The sequence below is a fragment of the Salvelinus alpinus genome, chromosome 21 (assembly GCF_045679555.1).
Source record: "Salvelinus alpinus chromosome 21, SLU_Salpinus.1, whole genome shotgun sequence".
Lineage (NCBI taxonomy): Eukaryota > Metazoa > Chordata > Actinopteri > Salmoniformes > Salmonidae > Salvelinus > Salvelinus alpinus.
The window spans coordinates 1,913,490-1,933,051 of NC_092106.1; the positions used below are offsets into that span (position 1 = coordinate 1,913,490).

General features: G+C 42.1%; 1 protein-coding gene across 4 annotated transcripts; it reads left to right on the forward strand.

The window, feature by feature from the left end:
• The first annotated feature begins 34 nt into the window (after nucleotides 1-34).
• Nucleotides 35-17,946, forward strand: rpl35a (ribosomal protein L35a). Of its 4 annotated transcripts, none has more exons than XM_071356493.1 (5): nucleotides 231-367; nucleotides 835-874; nucleotides 7,695-7,847; nucleotides 9,245-9,389; nucleotides 17,879-17,946. In XM_071356493.1, exons 2-5 carry the CDS (start codon nucleotides 864-866, stop codon nucleotides 17,900-17,902), a joined length of 333 nt encoding a protein of 110 aa, XP_071212594.1. In that variant the 5' UTR covers nucleotides 231-367; nucleotides 835-863; the 3' UTR covers nucleotides 17,903-17,946. The 4 variants fall into 4 exon arrangements, with proteins under 4 accessions (XP_071212592.1, XP_071212594.1, XP_071212595.1 ...); XM_071356494.1 differs by having other exon boundaries at nucleotides 360-574; XM_071356491.1 differs by lacking the exons at nucleotides 9,245-9,389; nucleotides 17,879-17,946 and having other exon boundaries at nucleotides 35-367; nucleotides 835-925; nucleotides 2,037-7,791.
• The last annotated feature ends 1,616 nt before the right edge of the window (nucleotides 17,947-19,562 follow it).

Consider the following 19,562-nt stretch of genomic DNA (forward strand, 5'->3'; position numbering starts at 1 on the left):
AAACCAATGCATTTTTACATACATTGTGGTTAAGGTAGAGTATGATTTCATTTAATAATTTAATTAGAATTGTTTTAACACCAATCAAGTCGCTCTGGATAAGAGCGTCTGCTAAATGACTTAAATGTAAATGTAAATGTAAACTATCCCAAACTGTTTGACTTGAAAAAATACAAAACATGTTTTTTGTAAGAGCCGTTTGGGAGCCAAAAGAGCCGGCTCATTTTGGTAGCTGAGACGAACGAGCCGGCTCACTGAAAAGAGCCGGAAAAGCCATCACTATCATGCGCCTCTGTCGTCACCGACTACGTACATTTCCCAGCATTCCGTTCCAACTTCCTTTTCCTCCATTTTGCTAACAGTGCAGGTGAGAAATATAAATAGTAAATTTTATGAAATCGAAATGTCTACGTTATTAAGTCTACTTTTGGCATAAATTTACGTCATTTTAAAGATAAATATAATTACGCTTGTCATGTAGTCTGTTTTTTGAGTCTGAGAGGTTGTGATGACGAAGATATAACTTGGATAGTTTTACGAAACTAATGGGCAAGTGCCGGACTGCAGGGATGAGGTTAACGAAATGCATTTCTAGTTAGCTTAAGTATTTCAATGTTAAATAGGATACAACAGTATTCCCTTATTTTGTGTGTTGGTGATTTAACGGACAAACACTACCACCGTGGCTAGTTAGCGACAGCTATCTAGACCCAAGGAGATCTCGTTAATGTCCCAGTCTTTAACGTTTTTGTAGCTAGCTAACGTAAGCTATATAGTGTTGTAAGTTATCACGTTCACGTCGAGACCATAATACATTACTTTTTTTCTCGTCAGGTTTTTCCGTGCCTGGGAATAGACTCAAGATGCCAGGAAGGTGAGTGGCCAATGTTAGTCTGCAACTATTAGTCGCGCATATTTTTCTATGGTGAGCAAGACCCCTTTCTGATTCGTGCCTGTCTCAGTGGACTAATCCAGTGTGGAGGCCACGAGGATGGCACAGGCCATCACTAAGACATGTGATACTGAAATAGTATAGATTATGTAAAAATAATGGTGTAACACTAACTCTAAAATTGTCTTCTAACAAATACGCTTACCCAAACCGGACGCTCGTGCCCAAATTGATTTTGTTCCACCCCCACACGTCTCTGTTGGCATTTTTGTTGAGCAGGCGTTTCAATGCCATGACAGGGTATCGTGTCAGTTATTTCTCGAGTCAGTTGTTTGAATGAAGCTTGGCGTGTTGATGTTTCAAACATGTTCTCAAATGCAATTGAAAGGGCAGCAGTGGTGTGAGAGAACCAGCACATTCTTGAGCATGCAATACGTCTTTCCTCAGTAGGAAATCCTCGTGGACCCACTGTGCTGTCAGACTCCGCATGCTCATGGGGCTGACATCGCTGGTCCAAATGTCAGTCGTGAAGCTAATAGCAGTGACGCCCAAAGCAAGTAGCTCATGGATGTGTGTTTCAACAGTACTGTGTAAAGCCGGTAGGGCAACATCTGAAAAATAGCGCCTACTCGCTAGTGTGTATCGGTACTCGACCATTCGGCGAAAGCCAACATCATCCACGGCAGAGAACGGTTGATTGTCAAAGGCAATGAATTCCATTATCTTGGCATTACTGGATTTCGCCTTAGTTGTCTCGCTGAAATGTTCTTTTTCAAATGACTGCTCAACTTGTTTACTGCTCGATCCACACAGACATTATTGGCTAGGTTAGGAATGCTGTGTTGCACGTGTGGCGCTATATTTTTTGTGGCGGTATTACGTCATGGGCCTACGTTATATAGGTATGCACGTCAGCTTTGACTGGTGTTGCACATCAGCGTTAAACTGGACATCGGGCCGATGTAGGCATTTTTAGCTAATATCGTCCGATTCTGATATGCTTACCGATATATCGTGCATACCTTAAGGAATCATGTATTAACCAAAATACGTGTTAAACAAATCTAAATATATTTGAGATTCTTCAAAGTAGCTACCCTTTGCCTTTTACAGCTTTTCACACTCTTGGCATTCTTTCTTCCAGCTTCACCTGGAATGCAATTCCAACAGTCTTGAAGGAATTCCCACATATGCTGAGCACTTGTTTGTTGCTTTTCCTAACCTCTGCAGTCCAACTCATCCCAAACCAGCTCAGTTGGGCTGAGTTTGGGTGATTGTGGCGACTAGGTCATCTGATGCAGCACTCCTTGGTCAAATAGCCCTTACACAGCCTGGAGGTGTGTTGGGTCATTGTCCTGTTGAGAAACAAATGATAGTGCCACTAAGTGTAAACCAGATGGGATGTCGTATCGCTGCAGAATGCTGTGGTAGCCATGCTGGTGAAGTGTACCTTGAATTCTAAGTAAATCCATGACCGTTTCACCAGCAAAGCACCCCTAGACTGTCATACCACATCCGTGTTTCACGGTGGGAACCACTCATGTGGAGAGAATCCGTTCACCTACTCTGTCTTAAAAGACACGCCGGTTGGAACCAAAAATCTCAAATTTGGGCTCATCAGACCAAAGGACAGATTTCCACCAGTCTAATCAATCACATGTAATTATAAAGCCCTCTTTACATCAGCAGATGTCACAAAGTGCTATACAGAAACCCAGCCTAAAACCCCTAACAGCAAGCAATGCAGATGTAGAAAAACGATGGCTAGGTAAGTTCTCCCTAGAAAGACAGAAACCTAGGAAGACACCAGGCTCTGGGGGGTGGCCAGTCCTCATCTGGCTGTCCCGGGTGGAGATTATAAGAGTACATGGCCACATAAGGCCAGATTGTTCTTCATCGTGTTCATAGAGGACCTGCAGCGTCAAATTATAGTGGTAGGCAGTCATTGTAAATCAGAATTAATTCTTAAATGACTTGCCTAGTTAAATTAGAGAGGGTGCAACAGGTCTACCTCAGGAGTAAATGTTAAATAAGAGAGGGTGCAACAGGTCTACCTCAGGAGTAAATGTTAAATAAGAGAGGGTGCAACAGGTCTACCTCAGGAGTAAATGTCCATTGCTCATGTTTCTTGGCCCAAGCAAGTCTCTTCTTCTTATTGGTGTCCTTTAGTAGTGGTTTCTTTGCAGCAATTCGACCATGAAGGTCTGATTCACGCAGTCTCCTCTGAACATTTGATTTTGAGATGTCTGTTACTTGAACTCTTTGAAGCATTTGTTTGGGCTGCAATTTCTGAGGCTGGTAACTAATGAATTTATCCTCCGCTGGGTCTTCCTTTCCTGTGGCGGTCCTCATGAGAGCCAGTTTCATCTTAGCGCTTGGTTTTTGCGACTGCACTTGAAGAAACGTTCAACGTTTGACATTTTCTGGATTGACTGACTTTCGTGTCTTAAAGTAATGATTGACTGTCGTTTGTCTTTGCTTATTTGCGATGTTCTTGACATAATATGGACTTGGTCTTTTAACAAATAGGGCTATCTTCTGTATACCACCTCTACCTTGTCACAACACAACTGATTGGCTCAAACGCATTAAGAAGGAAAGAAATTCCACAAATGAATTTAACAAGGCACACCTGTTAAATGAAAGGCATTCCAGGTGACTACCTCATGAAGCTGGTTGAGAGAATGCCAAGGGTGTGCAAAGCTGTCATCATGCCAGAGTGGCTACTTTGAAGAATGTCAAATATAAAATATACTTTGATATAACACTTTTTTGGGTTACTTCATGATTCTATATGTGTTATTTCATAGTGTTAATGTGGTCACTATTCTACAATGTAGAAAATTTTACAAATAAAAACCCTTGAATGAGTAGGTGTACAAAACTTTTGACTAGTACTGTATATCTATAGAAATAAGACATACAGTGGGGAGAACAAGTATTTGATACACTGCCGATTTTGCAGGTTTTCCTACTTACAAAGCATGTAGAGGTCTGTAATTTTTATCATAGGTACACTTTAACTGTGAGAGACGGAATCTAAAACAAAAATCCAGAAAATCACATTGTATGATTTTTAAGTAATTAATTTGCATTTTATTGCATGACATAAGTATTTGATCACCTACCAACCAGTAAGAATTCCGGCTCTCACAGACCTGTTAGTTTTTCTTTAAGAAGCCCTCCTGTTCTCCACTCATTACCTGTATTAACTGCAACTGTTTGAACTCGTTACCTGTATAAAAGACACCTGTCCACACACTCAATCAAACAGACTCCAACCTCTCCACAATGGCCAAGACCAGAGAGCCGTGTAAGGACATCAGGGATAAAATTGTAGACCTGCACAAGGCTGGGATGGGCTACAGGACAATAGGCAAGCAGCTTGGTGAGAAGGCAACAACTGTTGGTGCAATTATTAGAAAATGGAAGAAGTTCAAGATGACGGTCAATCACCCTCGGTCTGGGGCTCCATGCAAGATCTCACCTCGTGGGGCATCAATGATCATGAGGAAGGTGAGGGATCAGCCCAGAACTACACGGCAGGACCTGGTCAATGACCGGGAGAGAGCTGGGACCACAGTCTCAAAGAAAACCATTAGTAACACACTACGCCGTCATGGATTAAAATCCTGCAGCGCACGCAAGGTCCCCCTGCTCAAGCCAGCGCATGTCCAGGCCCGTCTGAAGTTTGCCAATGACCATCTGGATGATCCAGAGGAGGAATGGGAGAAGGTCATGTGGTCTGATGAGACAAAAATAGAGCTTTTTGGTCTAAACTCCACTCGCCGTGTTTGGAGGAAGAAGAAGGATGAGTACAACCCCAAGAACACCATCCCAACCGTGAAGCATGGAGGTGGAAACATCATTCTTTGGGGATGCTTTTCTGCAAAGGGGACAGGACGACTCTACCGTATTGAGGGGAGGATGGATGGGGCCATGTATCGCGAGATCTTGGCCAACAACCTCCTTCCCTCAGTAAGAGCATTGAAGATGGGTCGTGGCTGGGTCTTCCAGCATGACAACGACTCGAAACAGACAGCCAGGGCAACTAAGGAGTGCCTCCGTAAGAAGCATCTCAAGGTCCTGGAGTGGCCTAGCCAGTCTCCAGACCTGAACCCAATAGAAAATCTTTGGAGGGAGCTGAAAGTCCGTATTGCCCAGCGACAGCCCCGAAACCTGAAAGATCTGGAGAAGGTCTGTATGGAGGAGTGGGCCAAAATCCCTGCTGCAGTGTGTGCAAACCTGGTCAAGAACTACAGGAAACGTATGATCTCTGTAATTGCAAACAAAGGTTTCTGTACCAAATATTAAGTTCTGCTTTTCTGATGTATCAAATACTTATGTCATGCAATAAAATGCAAATTAATTACTTAAAAATCATACAATGTGATTTTCTGGATTTTTGTTTTAGATTCCGACTCTCACAGTAGAAGTGTACCTATGATAAAAATGACAGACCTCTACGTGCTTTGTAAGTAGGAAAACCTGCAAAATCGGCAGTGTATCAAATACTTGTTCTCCCCACTGTATATTGTTTCTGTTGCCTATTTGAGTGTTTAGTAGCCTACTGATTCTGTGACAAAAAGCCTAGGATAAATACATTTCACAGATTTGGCTGTTTAGTCTTTGCTATGCTGTAATAAAGACGTTGCAATTTTTTGTTGTTGCCCCCATTACAACAGACTGGTATTACTTATAATTGATTTATTACGTATCATTTATTCAGTGTTTACACTGTTCCAAACAGACAGAAAAATGCTATTGTAATCTGTCAGCACCTGTTTGTCACACGTAATATGCATGCAGCTCTATATACCCTCCTTTTTCTTGTTCTCCTTACAATTATTATTATGGTCATTATAATTTGAAGTTATCATTAGTAGGCTGTGTATATAGTAGCCTTCTATAACCAACATTGAGCTGTAGGCCTAAGAGCGCATCCTGTATAGTATTAATACGTAACTTCATCCTATATTTCAATATATAGGCTACTGTATCAATCAATCATTACTTCATGCCATTACACTGCATACGAGACATTCGTGCTTTGAAATGGCTGAACAAAAAGTAAACCACGATTGCATGCAACTATTTTTAGTCTGCTGAAATAAAGGCTTTACATCTTTATTTTTTTCGTTAACACTTTGGTACACTTGTTTTGTGTTTACCCTCAACTCGTCCTCCGCATCCATTTTGCTGTTGACATTACTGTTATAACTAATTTAGTGATATCCCATAATGAAAAAGTGAAACAGGTTTTTAGAAATGTTTGCAAATATATTAATAAATAAATATGCCTTATTAAGAATTCAAACCTTTGCTATGAGACTCGAAATTGAGCTCACAGCAAAAACCAGCCATTAAGTCGAAGCAATTGTCCATTGAGTTCCGAGACAGGGTTGTGTCGAGGCACAGATCTGGGGAAGAGTACCAAAAAATATTTACAGCATATACAGTCCCCAAGAACACAGTGGCCTCCATTATTCTTAAATGGAATAAGTTTAGAACCACCAAGGCTCTTCCTAGAGCTGGCCGCCCAGCTAAACTGAGCAATCAGGGGAGAAGGGCCTTGGTCAGGGAGGTGACAAAGAACCCGATGGGCACTCCGACTGTGCTCCAGAGTTTGTCTGTGGAGATGGGAAGGTTCACCTTCCAACAGGACAATGCCCTTAAGAACACAGCCACGACAACGCAGGAGTGGCTTCAGGACAAGTCTCTGAATGTCCTTGAGTGCCAGAGCCCGGACATGAACCTGATCGAACATCTCTGGAGAGACCTGAAAATAGCTGTGCAATGACACTCCCCATCCAACCTAACAGAGCTTGAGAGGATCTGCAGAGAAGAATGGGAGAAACTCCCCAAATACAGGTGTGCCAAGCTTGTTGCGTCACCCAAGAAGACTCGAGGCTGTAATTGCTGCCAAATGTGCTTCAACAAAATACTGAGTAAAAGGGTCGGAATACTCACATTTCTAAAAACCTGTTTTGGCTTTGTCATTATGGGGTATTGTGTGTAGATTGAGAGGGGGGGAAAAACAATTGTATCCGTTTTAGAAAAGGCTGTAATGTAACAAAGTGGAAAAGGGGAAGGGGTCTTAATACTTACAGAATGCACTGTAGGTCAGGCCCTATTGGTCACGTAAAGAGAGCAAGGATTGAGGAAATAAATGTTTTTCGTAAACCACGTAAGGATTTTGATAATCGAAGAAACAAACTAAATGGCTTATTGTTTTAGCTAAAGCATGGACAGCGCAATAAACACTTGCTGTGGTGCCTTTTCGCTGCAGTAGGGAGAAGAACCTGCGGCAGTCACACAGGCACTCACCTTAAAAAAATATATATATATATATTTTTTTTTAAGTGTGACCATTGGGCTCTTAAGTCATTTGTGTCCATTATCATTAATCAGTGTGCTTAGAGCATCAGACAAGCTCAGTGTATGTTTTTATTTTATTGAAACACTGTGTCTGTATATATGGAAAAAATAAGTTTAAACATTTAGACCAACCGATTGGTCAATAGAACAGGACGACGACTCAGTCGACCAATAATTTTTTGTTGCTACTAGACATATTTGCGAGTCAGTACTTAGCTTAGTATGGTAAATGTTTCAAGCTAATTGATACTGAATTTTAAATGTTGGTTCAAAGTAGGTCGTTCAATTGTGTGTTGGTTGATTCTGCTGAGTGTTTAGGGTATATGGTTGACTGACTGCTGACTGGATTACTATGGCTCCAGGATGTGGGACTGATGATACACCGGTTGTGTGCTCTGGTTTATGCATTCTTTTAATATTTCAGACTGTGGAGCAAGGCCATCTTTGCCGGGTACAAGCGTGGCCTAAGGAACCAGCGGGAGCACACAGCCCTGCTGAAGGTGGAGGGAGTGTACACACGGGAGGAGGTTGACTTCTACCTAGGCAAACGCTGTGCTTACGTCTACAAGGCTAAGAAGTAAGTTTTACATCGTCTGTCTCATTGCGAATTTCAACTAAGGACACCCCATTTTTTTACCAAAAAGGCGGACTTTTGCGTTTCCACCTACATGGGCCGTGGCCTCAGTGGACCTGCTTTGACTTGGGGCTGCTGGTACTTTCAGCTGGCATTTACATAGCGTTTAAATCGCTATGAAAACAGTTACCCAAAAATAACACGACCCCAATAGAATTCTAGAATGCTGCTGTAGATTACTGAGAATAAGATAAAGCTCATTTTCTCAGACAGCTCGAAAACAATTAACAAATTACAATTACAAGTTAACTTAGTTTTAAAGAGCACACCCTCTTCTTTAATAACAATTGGAGTAAATGACATTAAATTACTCACTTAAAATATACCAAGTATATATTATACTTGTAATATTTAAATGTAAATAATAATTGTTATGTGACCAGAGGACAATATTCAGAAACTATTTCAAAACCCACACAAAGTAGGCTATTTGACTGCTATTCTTACTTCTGTAAAAATGCAAACAACTATTCAGAGACTATTTCAAAATGTAGATAACCTCAATAAGATTTTGTACCGGCTAGGCCTGACACAATGGAGAAATAGTAGCCTACTTTGACAACTCAGTGAATATAACAAGTATTAGAGACCGATAAAGAGAGAAGATACAAAACACAACTTTTCAGAGACTAAAGATTTGTAGGACAAATACATATTTCACACTGCCACTTTAGTCTTTGCATTCAGCGTACATGTCATGGAACTTCTGGGAGCATGGCCAGCAAAGTGGCACATAAGACTACCCAAAGGAGGTTTCCACATATCTCACTCTGACATGCGTCCACTCAGGATGCACATCACACACCCGCTATTTAGCAAGCTTTAAACTTCACCTGCTTTCATATGAGTTCCAACTCAGTCCCCACACCCTGGTGCCACACTCTTGGCTCCCCTCTTCCTGCCTCTAGACATATCACAAAGTGAATGCACAAGCTGCATTTGAATGCCTTCAGGAAACAGTGGTTACTGGGAATGGGCCTTGAGGGACCCCCACACAATGTATGCATTTATGATGTAAATGTTGAGAATCCCCAGAACACATACTTCCACCATTTCTGCCTGTGTCAAACATTGTAATAGCTCCTCAATTGGTCAAGATGGTCAACCCTGCCCATTTTTTTCTTCTTTTTTTCTTGTTGTAATCCATTAAAAGATAAACAGAAGTTCCTACCACTTTTAAAAACAACTCCAAAACCACTCACTTGAGCCTGTGTGGTTGAATGGTGGGACTTGGGGCAGACACGCTATTAATATTTTTGCAGTTTGAGTTATGTTCTTGTTTTAATTTAGTTCCATGACACAAGACTGAATCTGCTCACTGTCTCCTTCAATCTCATCAGGAACACAGTGACGCCTGGTGGCAAGCCCAACAAGACGCGGGTAATCTGGGGAAAAGTCATGCGCGCTCATGGCAACAGTGGAATGGTGCGGGCCAAGTTTAGCAGTAACCTCCCAGCAAAGGCCATGGGACACAGAATCAGAGTGGTGAGTGGTACCTTCTTCTGCTCTTCCCTGATGATTAGCGCAAGTTTTCTTCCGGACCCAGCAGGCAGCCCAGTTTTGGTCTAGCCCTGCACAGCCCCCTTTTTGCACTGTGCTGGGTTCGAGCAAAAACTAATACAGCTCAAAGGAAGTGCTATGAGCCAACAGTATAGAATATTGTTTTATCCCTACACAACCGCACCCGATTTAAACTACACAGCTACTCCGTAGACTTTTGATTACTTAATTCAGGTGTGCTTTTTGTAGGGCTTGAACAACAATGTCTAATATCAGAGGTTCTTTAGGAATGATTTTGGATATACTTTAACTTTTGTTAGTTCAAGGAACTACCATGTAATTCCAGATCCCCTCTTAAAAAATATATTGTCAGGGGAAAAGGCCTTCTGTTCAGTGGTTTAATCTTTGGATGAAAAGTACGTGGCTTTGTATGCAACATCTATTACAAATAACTTGTAGAACGGCAAAGTGGTTCAACACGTTTGTTTTTTAACCACCTTTGAGCAGGCAAATCACTTTACTAACCTTTACTGCCCATAGTTGTTTAAAATCACATGATGCACTCTAGATGTCTTCAGTATCTCTCGATTATGTCGTTGTGTAACAACTTGTTTTCTATCTTTTTGACTATGAAAGATAGAAACCCACTGTTTCCTGCAGCTTATTAACCTGACCAGTCTTGCTGCAGTCCAGTTGTGGTGTGCAAGGGCTGCAGACAGTGGCCACGTCTGAATACCCATACTAGCGCAGGGCTCGATATGTTGAAAGAATATAGATTGAAGGCTAAAAGCCAGTCATGTTTGAAAAATGTAAGGAGGGTTAATTATCATTAATGTCGAAAGGCTTGATTCATTCGACATACTCGAGGCATGGTTCATTTAGATCAAATGGTCATGACCAGAGACTGAAGGACAGTGTTTTCCTGCTAATTGCATTTTGGAACATTCACGCATTGTTAGGCTTATAATATGAAGAAATTTAAACTTGATCAATATTTTAAGATAAACTGTCTAATCTGTTGCATCAGCCTCGTTGCTTAAAAAAAAAAAATAGTTCTATGAATTTTGTATCTGTCGTTCCAGTCTATTTTGAACCGTAGACATGTTTGTACAGTATACGTTTTTGTGAAAATACTTATTTTCAGGACGACTCATAGTCTGACAAACACTGCTTTTGCCCGGCTGCCTTCCACTGCAGATGTGGAAGGCCGCCATAGACGGATGCGAATTGAGACACAGCCCATGCAAAGAAACATATCTTTAACTTAAACTGACGGATTTTGTTAGTGCTTTTTTGATTGACGCACTGGTCCATCAATCGATGCTGGGGGTTTTAAAAGGGGCAGTTGTATTTTGAGACACGCTTGCAAATTCAATAAGCAGAGGGTAGCCTACATTTTTGTCTGATTTTCTATGGGGGGGGGAAATATAGTAATGCATTTTATTTTTTGAAAAGTGGTTCCTTGCTTGCTGATGAAAAAAATGGTCCACGATACAATTTTTGGGTTGGACAAAAAAAATCTGTCCTACTTGTCAAGAGGTCAAAGTTTATTGTCAAGCCCTGTAGGGTACTAAATTGTGTGTGTGTGTATATTTTTTTTTATTTCACCTTTTATTTAACTAAGCAAGTCAGTTAACTTCATATGGCTGCAATCCCGCTAACGGGATCGATATGACAACAGCCAGTTAAAATGCAGGGTGCCAAATTCAAAAAGCAGAAATCTCATAATTAAAATTCCTCAAACATACATGTGTCTTATATCATTTTAAAGGTAATCTTGTTGTTAATCCCTCCAATGTGTCCGATTTTCAAATATGCTTTTCAGTGAAAGCATTACAACGATTGTTAGGTCACCACCAAACCACAATAAGCACAGCCATTTTTCCAGCGAAAGATGGCTTTCACAAAAAGCAGAAATAGAGAGAAAATGAATCACTAACCTTTGATTATCTTCATCAGATGACACTCATAGGACTTCATGTTACACAATACATGCATGTTTTGTTTGATAACGTTTATATTTATATAAAAAAATCAGAGAAATCAGAGTTTACATTGGCGCGTTACATTCACTAGTTCCAAAAACATCAAGTGATTTTGCATAGCCACATCGTTTCAACAGAAATACTCATCATAAATGTAGATGATATTATAGATATACCTCTCCTTAATGCAACCGCTGTGTCAGATTTCAAAAAATTTTTGGGGAAAAAGCAAACTGCAATAATCTGAGACGGCGCTCAGAACAATAGCCAAATTAGCCGCCATGTTGGAGTCACCAGAAAATACATGATAAATGTTTCCTTTGATGATATTCATCAGAATGCATTCCCGGGAATCCCTGGTCCACAAATGCTTGATTTGTTCGATAATGTCTGTTATTTATGTCCAATTAGCTACTTTGGTTAGCGCGTTTGGTAAACAATTCCAAAGTAATTCCAAAGTCACCGAGCGCGTCCACTATAACGTGACAATGTCCAAAAGTTCCATAAGTCAGTAGAAACATGTCAAATACAGTTCCGGCGCCGGAAAGAGATGGCTGCCTCGCTTCGCGTTCCTTGGAAAATATGCAGTATTTTGTTTTTTTACGTGTTATTTCTTACATCGGTACCCCGGGTAATCTTAGGTTTCATTACATACAGTCGGGAGGAACTACTGAATATACGATTAACGTCACCTCATCGTCGTTCCTACCAGGAATATGACTTTCCCGAAACGGATCCAGTGTCTTGCCTTCCACACAATACAATGGATCTGATCCCAGCCGGCGACCCTGTGCGACGCCGAAAAAGGGGAAAACGTGGCGGTCTCGTGGTCAGGCTTCGGAGACGGGCACATCGCGCTCCACTCCCTAGCATACTACTCGCCAATGTCCAGTCTCTTGACAATAAGGTTGATGAAATCCGAGCACGGGTAGCATTCCAGAGAGACATCAGGGATTGCAACGTGCTCTGCTTCACGGAAACATGGCTAACTCAAGGGACGCTAACGGAGTCGGTGCAGCCAGCTGGTTTCTCCATGCATCGCGCCGACAGAAACAAACATCTTTCCGGTAAGAAGAGGGGCGGGGGGGTATGCCTTATGATTAACGAGAAGTGGTGTGATCATCATAACAACACACAAGAACTCAAGTCGTTCTGTTCACCTGATCTAGAACTCCTCACAATCAAATGTCGACCGCATTATCTACCAAGGGAATTCTCGTCAATCATAATCACAGCCGTATACATTCCCCCCCAAGCAGACACATCGATGGCCCTGAACGAACTTTATCTGACTCTTTGTAAACTGGAAACCACACACCCTGAGGCTGCATTCATCGTAGCTGGGGATTTTAACAAGGCTAATCTAAAAACAAAACTCCCTAAATTCTATCAGCATATCGATTGTGCTACCAGGGCTGGAAAAACACTAGACCATTGTTACACTAATTTCCGCGACGCTTATAAGGCCCTCCCCCGCCCCCCTTTCGGAAAAGCTGACCACGACTCCATTTTGTTGATTCCAGCCTACAAACAAAAACTCAAACAACAAGCTCCCGCGCTCAGGTCTGTTCAACGCTGGTCCGACCAATCTGAATCCACGCTTCAAGACTGCTTCGATCACGCAGATTGGAATATGTTCCGCATCGCGTCCAACAACAATATTGACGAATATGCTGATTCGGTGAGCGAGTTCATTAGGAAGTGCATTGACGATGTCGTACCCACAGCAACGATAAAAACATTCCCAAACCAGAAACCGTGGATTGACGGCAGCATTCGCGTGAAACTGAAAGCGCGAACCACTGCTTTTAACCAGGGCAAGGTGACCGGAAGCATGACCGAATACAAACAGTGTAGCTATTCTCTCCGCAAGGCAATCAAACAGGCCAAGTCTCAGTACAGAGACAAAATCGAGTCGAAATTCAACAGCTCAGACACAAGAGGTATGTGGCAGGGTCTACAGTCAATCACGGATTACAAAAAGAAAACCAGCCCCGTCGAGGACCAGGATGTCTTGCTCCCAGACAGGCTAAACAACTTTTTTGCCCGCTTTGAGGACAATACAGTGCCACTGACACGGCCCCCTACCAAAACCTGCGGGCTCTCCTTCACTGCAGCTGAGGTGAGTAAAACATTTAAACGTGTTAACCCTCGCAAGGCTGCAGGCCCAGACGGCATTCCCAGCCGCGTCCTCAGAGCATGCGCAGACCAGCTGGCTGGTGTGTTTACGGACATATTCAATCAATCCTTATCCCAGTCTGCTGTTCCCACATGCTTCAAGAGGGCCACCATTGTTCCTGTTCCCAAGAAAGCTAAGGTAACTGAGCTAAACGACTACCGCCCCGTAGCACTCACTTCCGTCATCATGAAGTGCTTTGAGAGACTAGTCAAGGACCATATCAACTCCACCCTACCGGACACCCTAGACCCACTCCAATTTGCTTACCGACCCAATAGGTCCACAGACGACGCAATCGCAACCACACTGCACACTGCCCTAACCCATCTGGACAAGAGGAATACCCATGTGAGAATGCTGTTCATCGATTACAGCTCAGCATTTAACACCATAGTACCCTCCAAACTCGTCATCAAGCTCGAGACCCTGGGTCTCGACCCCGCCCTGTGCAACTGGGTCCTGGACTTCCTGACGGGCCGCCCCCAGGTGGTGAGGGTAGGTAACAACATCTCCACCCCGCTGATCCTCAACACTGGGGCCCCACAAGGGTGCGTTCTGAGCCCTCTCCTGTACTCCCTGTTCACCCACGACTGCGTGGCCATGCACGCCTCCAACTCAATCATCAAGTTTGCGGATGACACTACAGTGGTAGGCTTGATCACCAACAACGACGAGACGGCCTACAGGGAGGAGGTGAGGGCCCTCGGAGTGTGGTGTCAGGAAAATAACCTCATACTCAACGTCAACAAAACAAAGGAGATGATTGTGGACTTCAGGAAACAGCAGAGGGAGCACCCCCCTATCCACATCGACGGGTCAGTAGTGGAGAAGGTGGAAAGTTTTAAGTTCCTCGGTGTACACATCACGGACAAACTGAACTGGTCCACCCACACAGACAGCGTTGTGAAGAAGGCGCAGCAGCGCCTCTTCAACCTCAGGAGGCTGAAGAAATTCGGCTTGTCACCAAAAGCACTCACAAACTTCTACAGATGCACAATCGAGAGCATCCTGTCGGGCTGTATCACCGCCTGGTACGGCAACTGCTCCGCCCACAACCGTAAGGCTCTCCAGAGGGTAGTGAGGTCTGCAGAACGCATCACCAGGGGCAAACTACCTGCCCTCCAGGACACCTACACCACCCGATGTCACAGGAAGGCCATAAAGATCATCAAGGACAACAACCACCCAAGCCACTGCCTGTTCACCCCGCTATCATCCAGAAGGCGAGGTCAGTACAGGTGCATCAAAGCAGGGACCGAGAGACTGAAAAACAGCTTCTATCTCAAGGCCATCAGACTGTTAAACAGCCACCACTAACATTTAGCGGCCGCTGCCAACATACTGACTCAACTCCAGCCACTTTAAAAATGGGAATTGATGGAAATTATGTAAAAATGTACCACTAGCCACTTTAAGCAATGCCACTTAATACAATGTTTACATACCCTACATTACCCATCTCATATGTATATATACTGTACTCTATATCATCTACTGCATCTTGCCATCTTTATGCAATACATGTACCACTAGCCACTTTAAACTATGCCACTTTATGTTTACATACCCTACAGTACTCATCTCATATGTATATACCGTACTCTATACCATCTACTGCATCTGCCATGCCGTTCTGTACCACCACTCATCCATATATCTTTATGTACATATTCTTTATCCCTTACACTTGTGTGTGTGTGTAAGGTAGTAGTGTGGAATTGTTAGGTTAGATTACTGTTGGTTATTACTGCATTGTCGGAACTAGAAGCACAAGCATTTCGCTACACTCGCATTAACTTCTCACGAGTCTCCAACCCTGATCCGGTAGCACCCCCCAACTCACCCCACTGATTAGCACAGATAGCATAGCGTCACAAGTAACTTGTAGCATCTAAATATCATTAAATCACAAGTCCAAGACACCAGATGAAAGATACAGGTCTTGTGAATAAAGCCACCATTTCAGATTTTTAAAATGTTTTACAGGGAAGACAGAATATGTAAATCTATTAGCTAACCACGTTAGCGGAGGACACGATATTTTTACCAGGCAGATTCGGCTAGGCGCCCACGTCCAGTTCACATGCACAACAGATATGATATAAAATCGTAAATTGGGTCTTACTATGGCTGATCTTTCATCAGAATGTTGATCAAAGTGTCCTTTGTCAAGATGAGTCGTTGGTTCCGTTCAGAAATGTTCTTTTCCCACTGCATTTAGCACAGGTACCGGCCGAGTGGCACGAATTTCTCAAACGTAAATACAATCCGACAACGGTACACCGAAAAACTCCCGGAAAAATTCAAATAATCTGATTAAACTATATTGAAAAAACATACATTACGATGATATGGTCACATGTATCAAACAAAATTCGACACGGAGATAGTTTGCATACATAACGCCAGCAAAACAGTACACCAACGCAGCTCAAATTCGAGCGATTCAGTAAACCGGAAGTTGTCGGTCACGCCAAAGAATTGGGTCCTATTTCACGTCAGTCCCAGATAAACAAAGAATTTCTCCTCTGACGTCATCTTGACAACCAGAGGAAGGAGAACGAGGTGTGTTTCTGGTCATAGGGGGCACGACCATATATAGGCAGAGCTTTGAAGCCAGCATAACACATCTTGATTTTATGTTCTTGGTCATGGAAAGTGCTGTTGAATGACTTCTGTATCACTCAGAGACAAAATTGAAACGGATTTAGAAACTAGAGATTGTCTTCTTTCCAATGGTATGATTCATATGCATATAGTAAGAGCAATGATTGAATAAGAGGCAGTTTAATCTGTAGAGCAAATTATGCTAAAGCGAAAATATTACCTCCAGTATTCTCAAGAGGTTAACATCTGCTAACCATGTGTATGTGACTAATAAAATTTGATTTGATTTGATTTGAAACGGTGTATTGAATCAATCTTAAGAATGTTGTTAACATACATCTTGAATAACGTTCCAACCGGAGAATTACATCGACTTCAGTTGAGTGATGGAACAGAGCTGCTTATCGCGTGAATGCGCGTGGTCAAAGCATGGTCAGCTCGTGGCAGTGGTGACTAATTCCTGTCTCCTTCGGCCCCCCTTCACATTAGAGTCATCAGACAAAGTTCTATTGACTGTTGACATCTAGTGGAAGCCGTAGGAAGTGAAAACTCATCCATATCTTGCTGTAATTTCAATGAGAGCTTGGTTGAAAATATGGCACCTCCAGAAGAAATCCAAACAGGAAGTGGAACTTCTCAGGTTTTTGCCTGCCATATGAGTTCTGTTAATCTCACAGACATAATTCAAACAGTTTTAGAAACTTCAGAGTGTTTTCTATCCAATACTAATAATAATATGCATATATTAGCAACTGTGACTGAGGAGCAGGCCGTTTACTCTTGGCACCTCTGTGCACCTTTCATCCAAGCTACTCAATACTGCCCCTGCAGCCATAAGAAGTTTTAAGAACAAATTAATATTTACAATGACTGCCTAGGAGTGGGTTTACCTGCCTTGTTCAGGGGCAGAACGACAGATTTTTACCTTGTCAGCTCGAGGATTCGATCTGGCAACCTTTCGGTTACTAGTCCAACGCTCTAACCACTAGGCTACCTGCCGCCCCATAAGCGCTGCTTGTCGGCTGTTGTCAAGCATGGGAGTAGGTAAAGACTAGTTAATTCTACTACATCAAACGCCAAAATGAGTATGCAGTTTAAGTATATAGTACGCTAGTATGGGTATTCGGACATGTCCAGTGACTGGTTGTGTATGAGGCCAGCTGGGACGTGCTGAGAACCTTTAAAAAATGTTTTTTCAGATGTTGGGGTGGTGCTGTAGATCATACATTTTATGTTGAAAAGGGTGGGATTTCCCTGAAAGGCACTTGGCCTATAGGCATGTCGGTTTCCTTTAAATGTTTAATAGACAGTGTTACACCGTGTGACACTACTTATTATTACTGTGCATCTGTGTTGCGGGGAGAAACAACGTACTACTGAAGCTACAAACGCTTTGGGAAACCCACTGCTGAAAAATAAAGGATTTGTTTTCCTTACAAAAGTTAAAGCAAAAATAATCACTATCCTTTTCATTCGTTTTATTTAAAATCTACTTAATGGATTGTTTTTAGTGATAAGAATGATGTAGGCCCCATTTTAATACTTACCCTCTCCACCTTTCCTGTATGACCACTACATATTGGGCAAGTGCTTGGAAAAACATCTGGAAGAGACAATTTCCCACTCACTGTATGGCTGTGGTTTGTATTGATTTGGTGCCTATGAACTCCACTCACTGCTCTCTCTCTGCTTTTGTCTTTCAGATGCTGTACCCATCTCGTGTGTAATATGCTGTTTTTGTGTACATACAATAAACAAGTCAGGTCCACAATTGGTGTTCTGTGTTCTCTTGGCAGTTGGAGGGTGGGAATCCATCACTGGCCTCTACGGTAGAATGGCATGGGGGAGGGGTGAACACATTTTCGAAGAATGTTCTTTTCAGGGCTTTACAATATGAATTGTTTTGTTGACCTTCATTCTTTCTTGACCAGTCAAGTGTTTTTACACAAAAACAAGTTGTGCTGTTGTGCTTTCTGAGTAGTGCTGGAATTTGAGGATTAAACTCAAGAAAATTAAGATTGGACAAAGGTATAGGTCAATGTCTTTTTGTCGGTTTAATCAGGGGAAATAATTTTGCCTTGCTAATAAATTATTAATATGCACAGTTGGGTAACAGGATCTCATTTCTAAACCTCATGGATTGCTACTTCATAGTATTAGTTTAAAACCTCAAATGTTTTAATGCCAGACAGGGTACTCTGTGCACAGATCTAAATTCTGTTCCTCAGTGTTTCAAAGATGGCTATGGTGTCAAAAACATACAAATATATATTGACAAAACATGGATGTCCAGGATTTGTTATGGGGGTGCCAAGTCTCCATAACTCAAACCTCTAGTTTGCAATTGGCACCTGTACTTAATTGTTTCAATAAGACTAAACTAGCAACTATTGTTTTCACTGCTTCATTGCTAAGCTTGGCACATCATTTAATTAAAATTGACTGTATTGCAATCCAGATGTGCTGACCAGCGTTATTATTTCTTGAGAGAAAAACCCAGCGGCACATTCAAAAGTTATCATACATATGAAAAGATTACAAGAGGAGCAAACTGCTGTTTAAGGCCAAATCAAACGAATATTGTATTTTTGATGACGATTGTACTGGAATATACAGTTCAAGTAAGCAAATCAGTCAATTGAAATTAATTTATTAGGCCACTGATACTGGATTTCACATGACTGGGCAGGGGCACAGAATCCTGCAGGTGGAGGTCCTGGGCTGGTGTGGTTACATGTGGTCTGCGGTTGTGAGGCCGGTTGGAGGTACTGCCAAATCTTCTAGAACGACATCGGATAAATGGCGTGGGTCGTTTTGTAGCGTAGAAATGTGAGATTATGATCTTCCTAATGCTAAGTAGACTAGTTAAATATTTAGTTCATAATGTATTGGGCTGTAAGCTAAGGTTTCAGTCAAATGGGATATATATTTAGCAATTGCTGAAACTCGAGGACTATGATTTCAAGAGGTTAAACTGTTATGTAGAAAGTACTATGGCTCCCATAGAGCCAACCTGGTCTTAAGAGCGTTTCGTATACTGTATGTAAATCCGAGATACTCCATTTGATATGGTTGCATAAGACCGATGGTTACTTAAACCAAAAATGAAAGGAAGATGGTTGGTCAGGGCATGTGTATAAGGTCTGGGTGGATGGGCGTGCGTATAACGCGAACATCTTGCAACCCAAAGGTTGAGAGTTAGAATCTCATCACGCACAACTTTAGCATTTTATGCCATTAGCAACTTTTCAACTACTTTCTACTTTGCAACGATTTAGCATGTTAGCTAACCTAACTCCTAAACGTACTCCTAGCCTAGCTAACTTCAGCCACCTAGCTAGAATTTGTAACAAATGTTTAGCAAATTTGTAACATATAATACGAAAT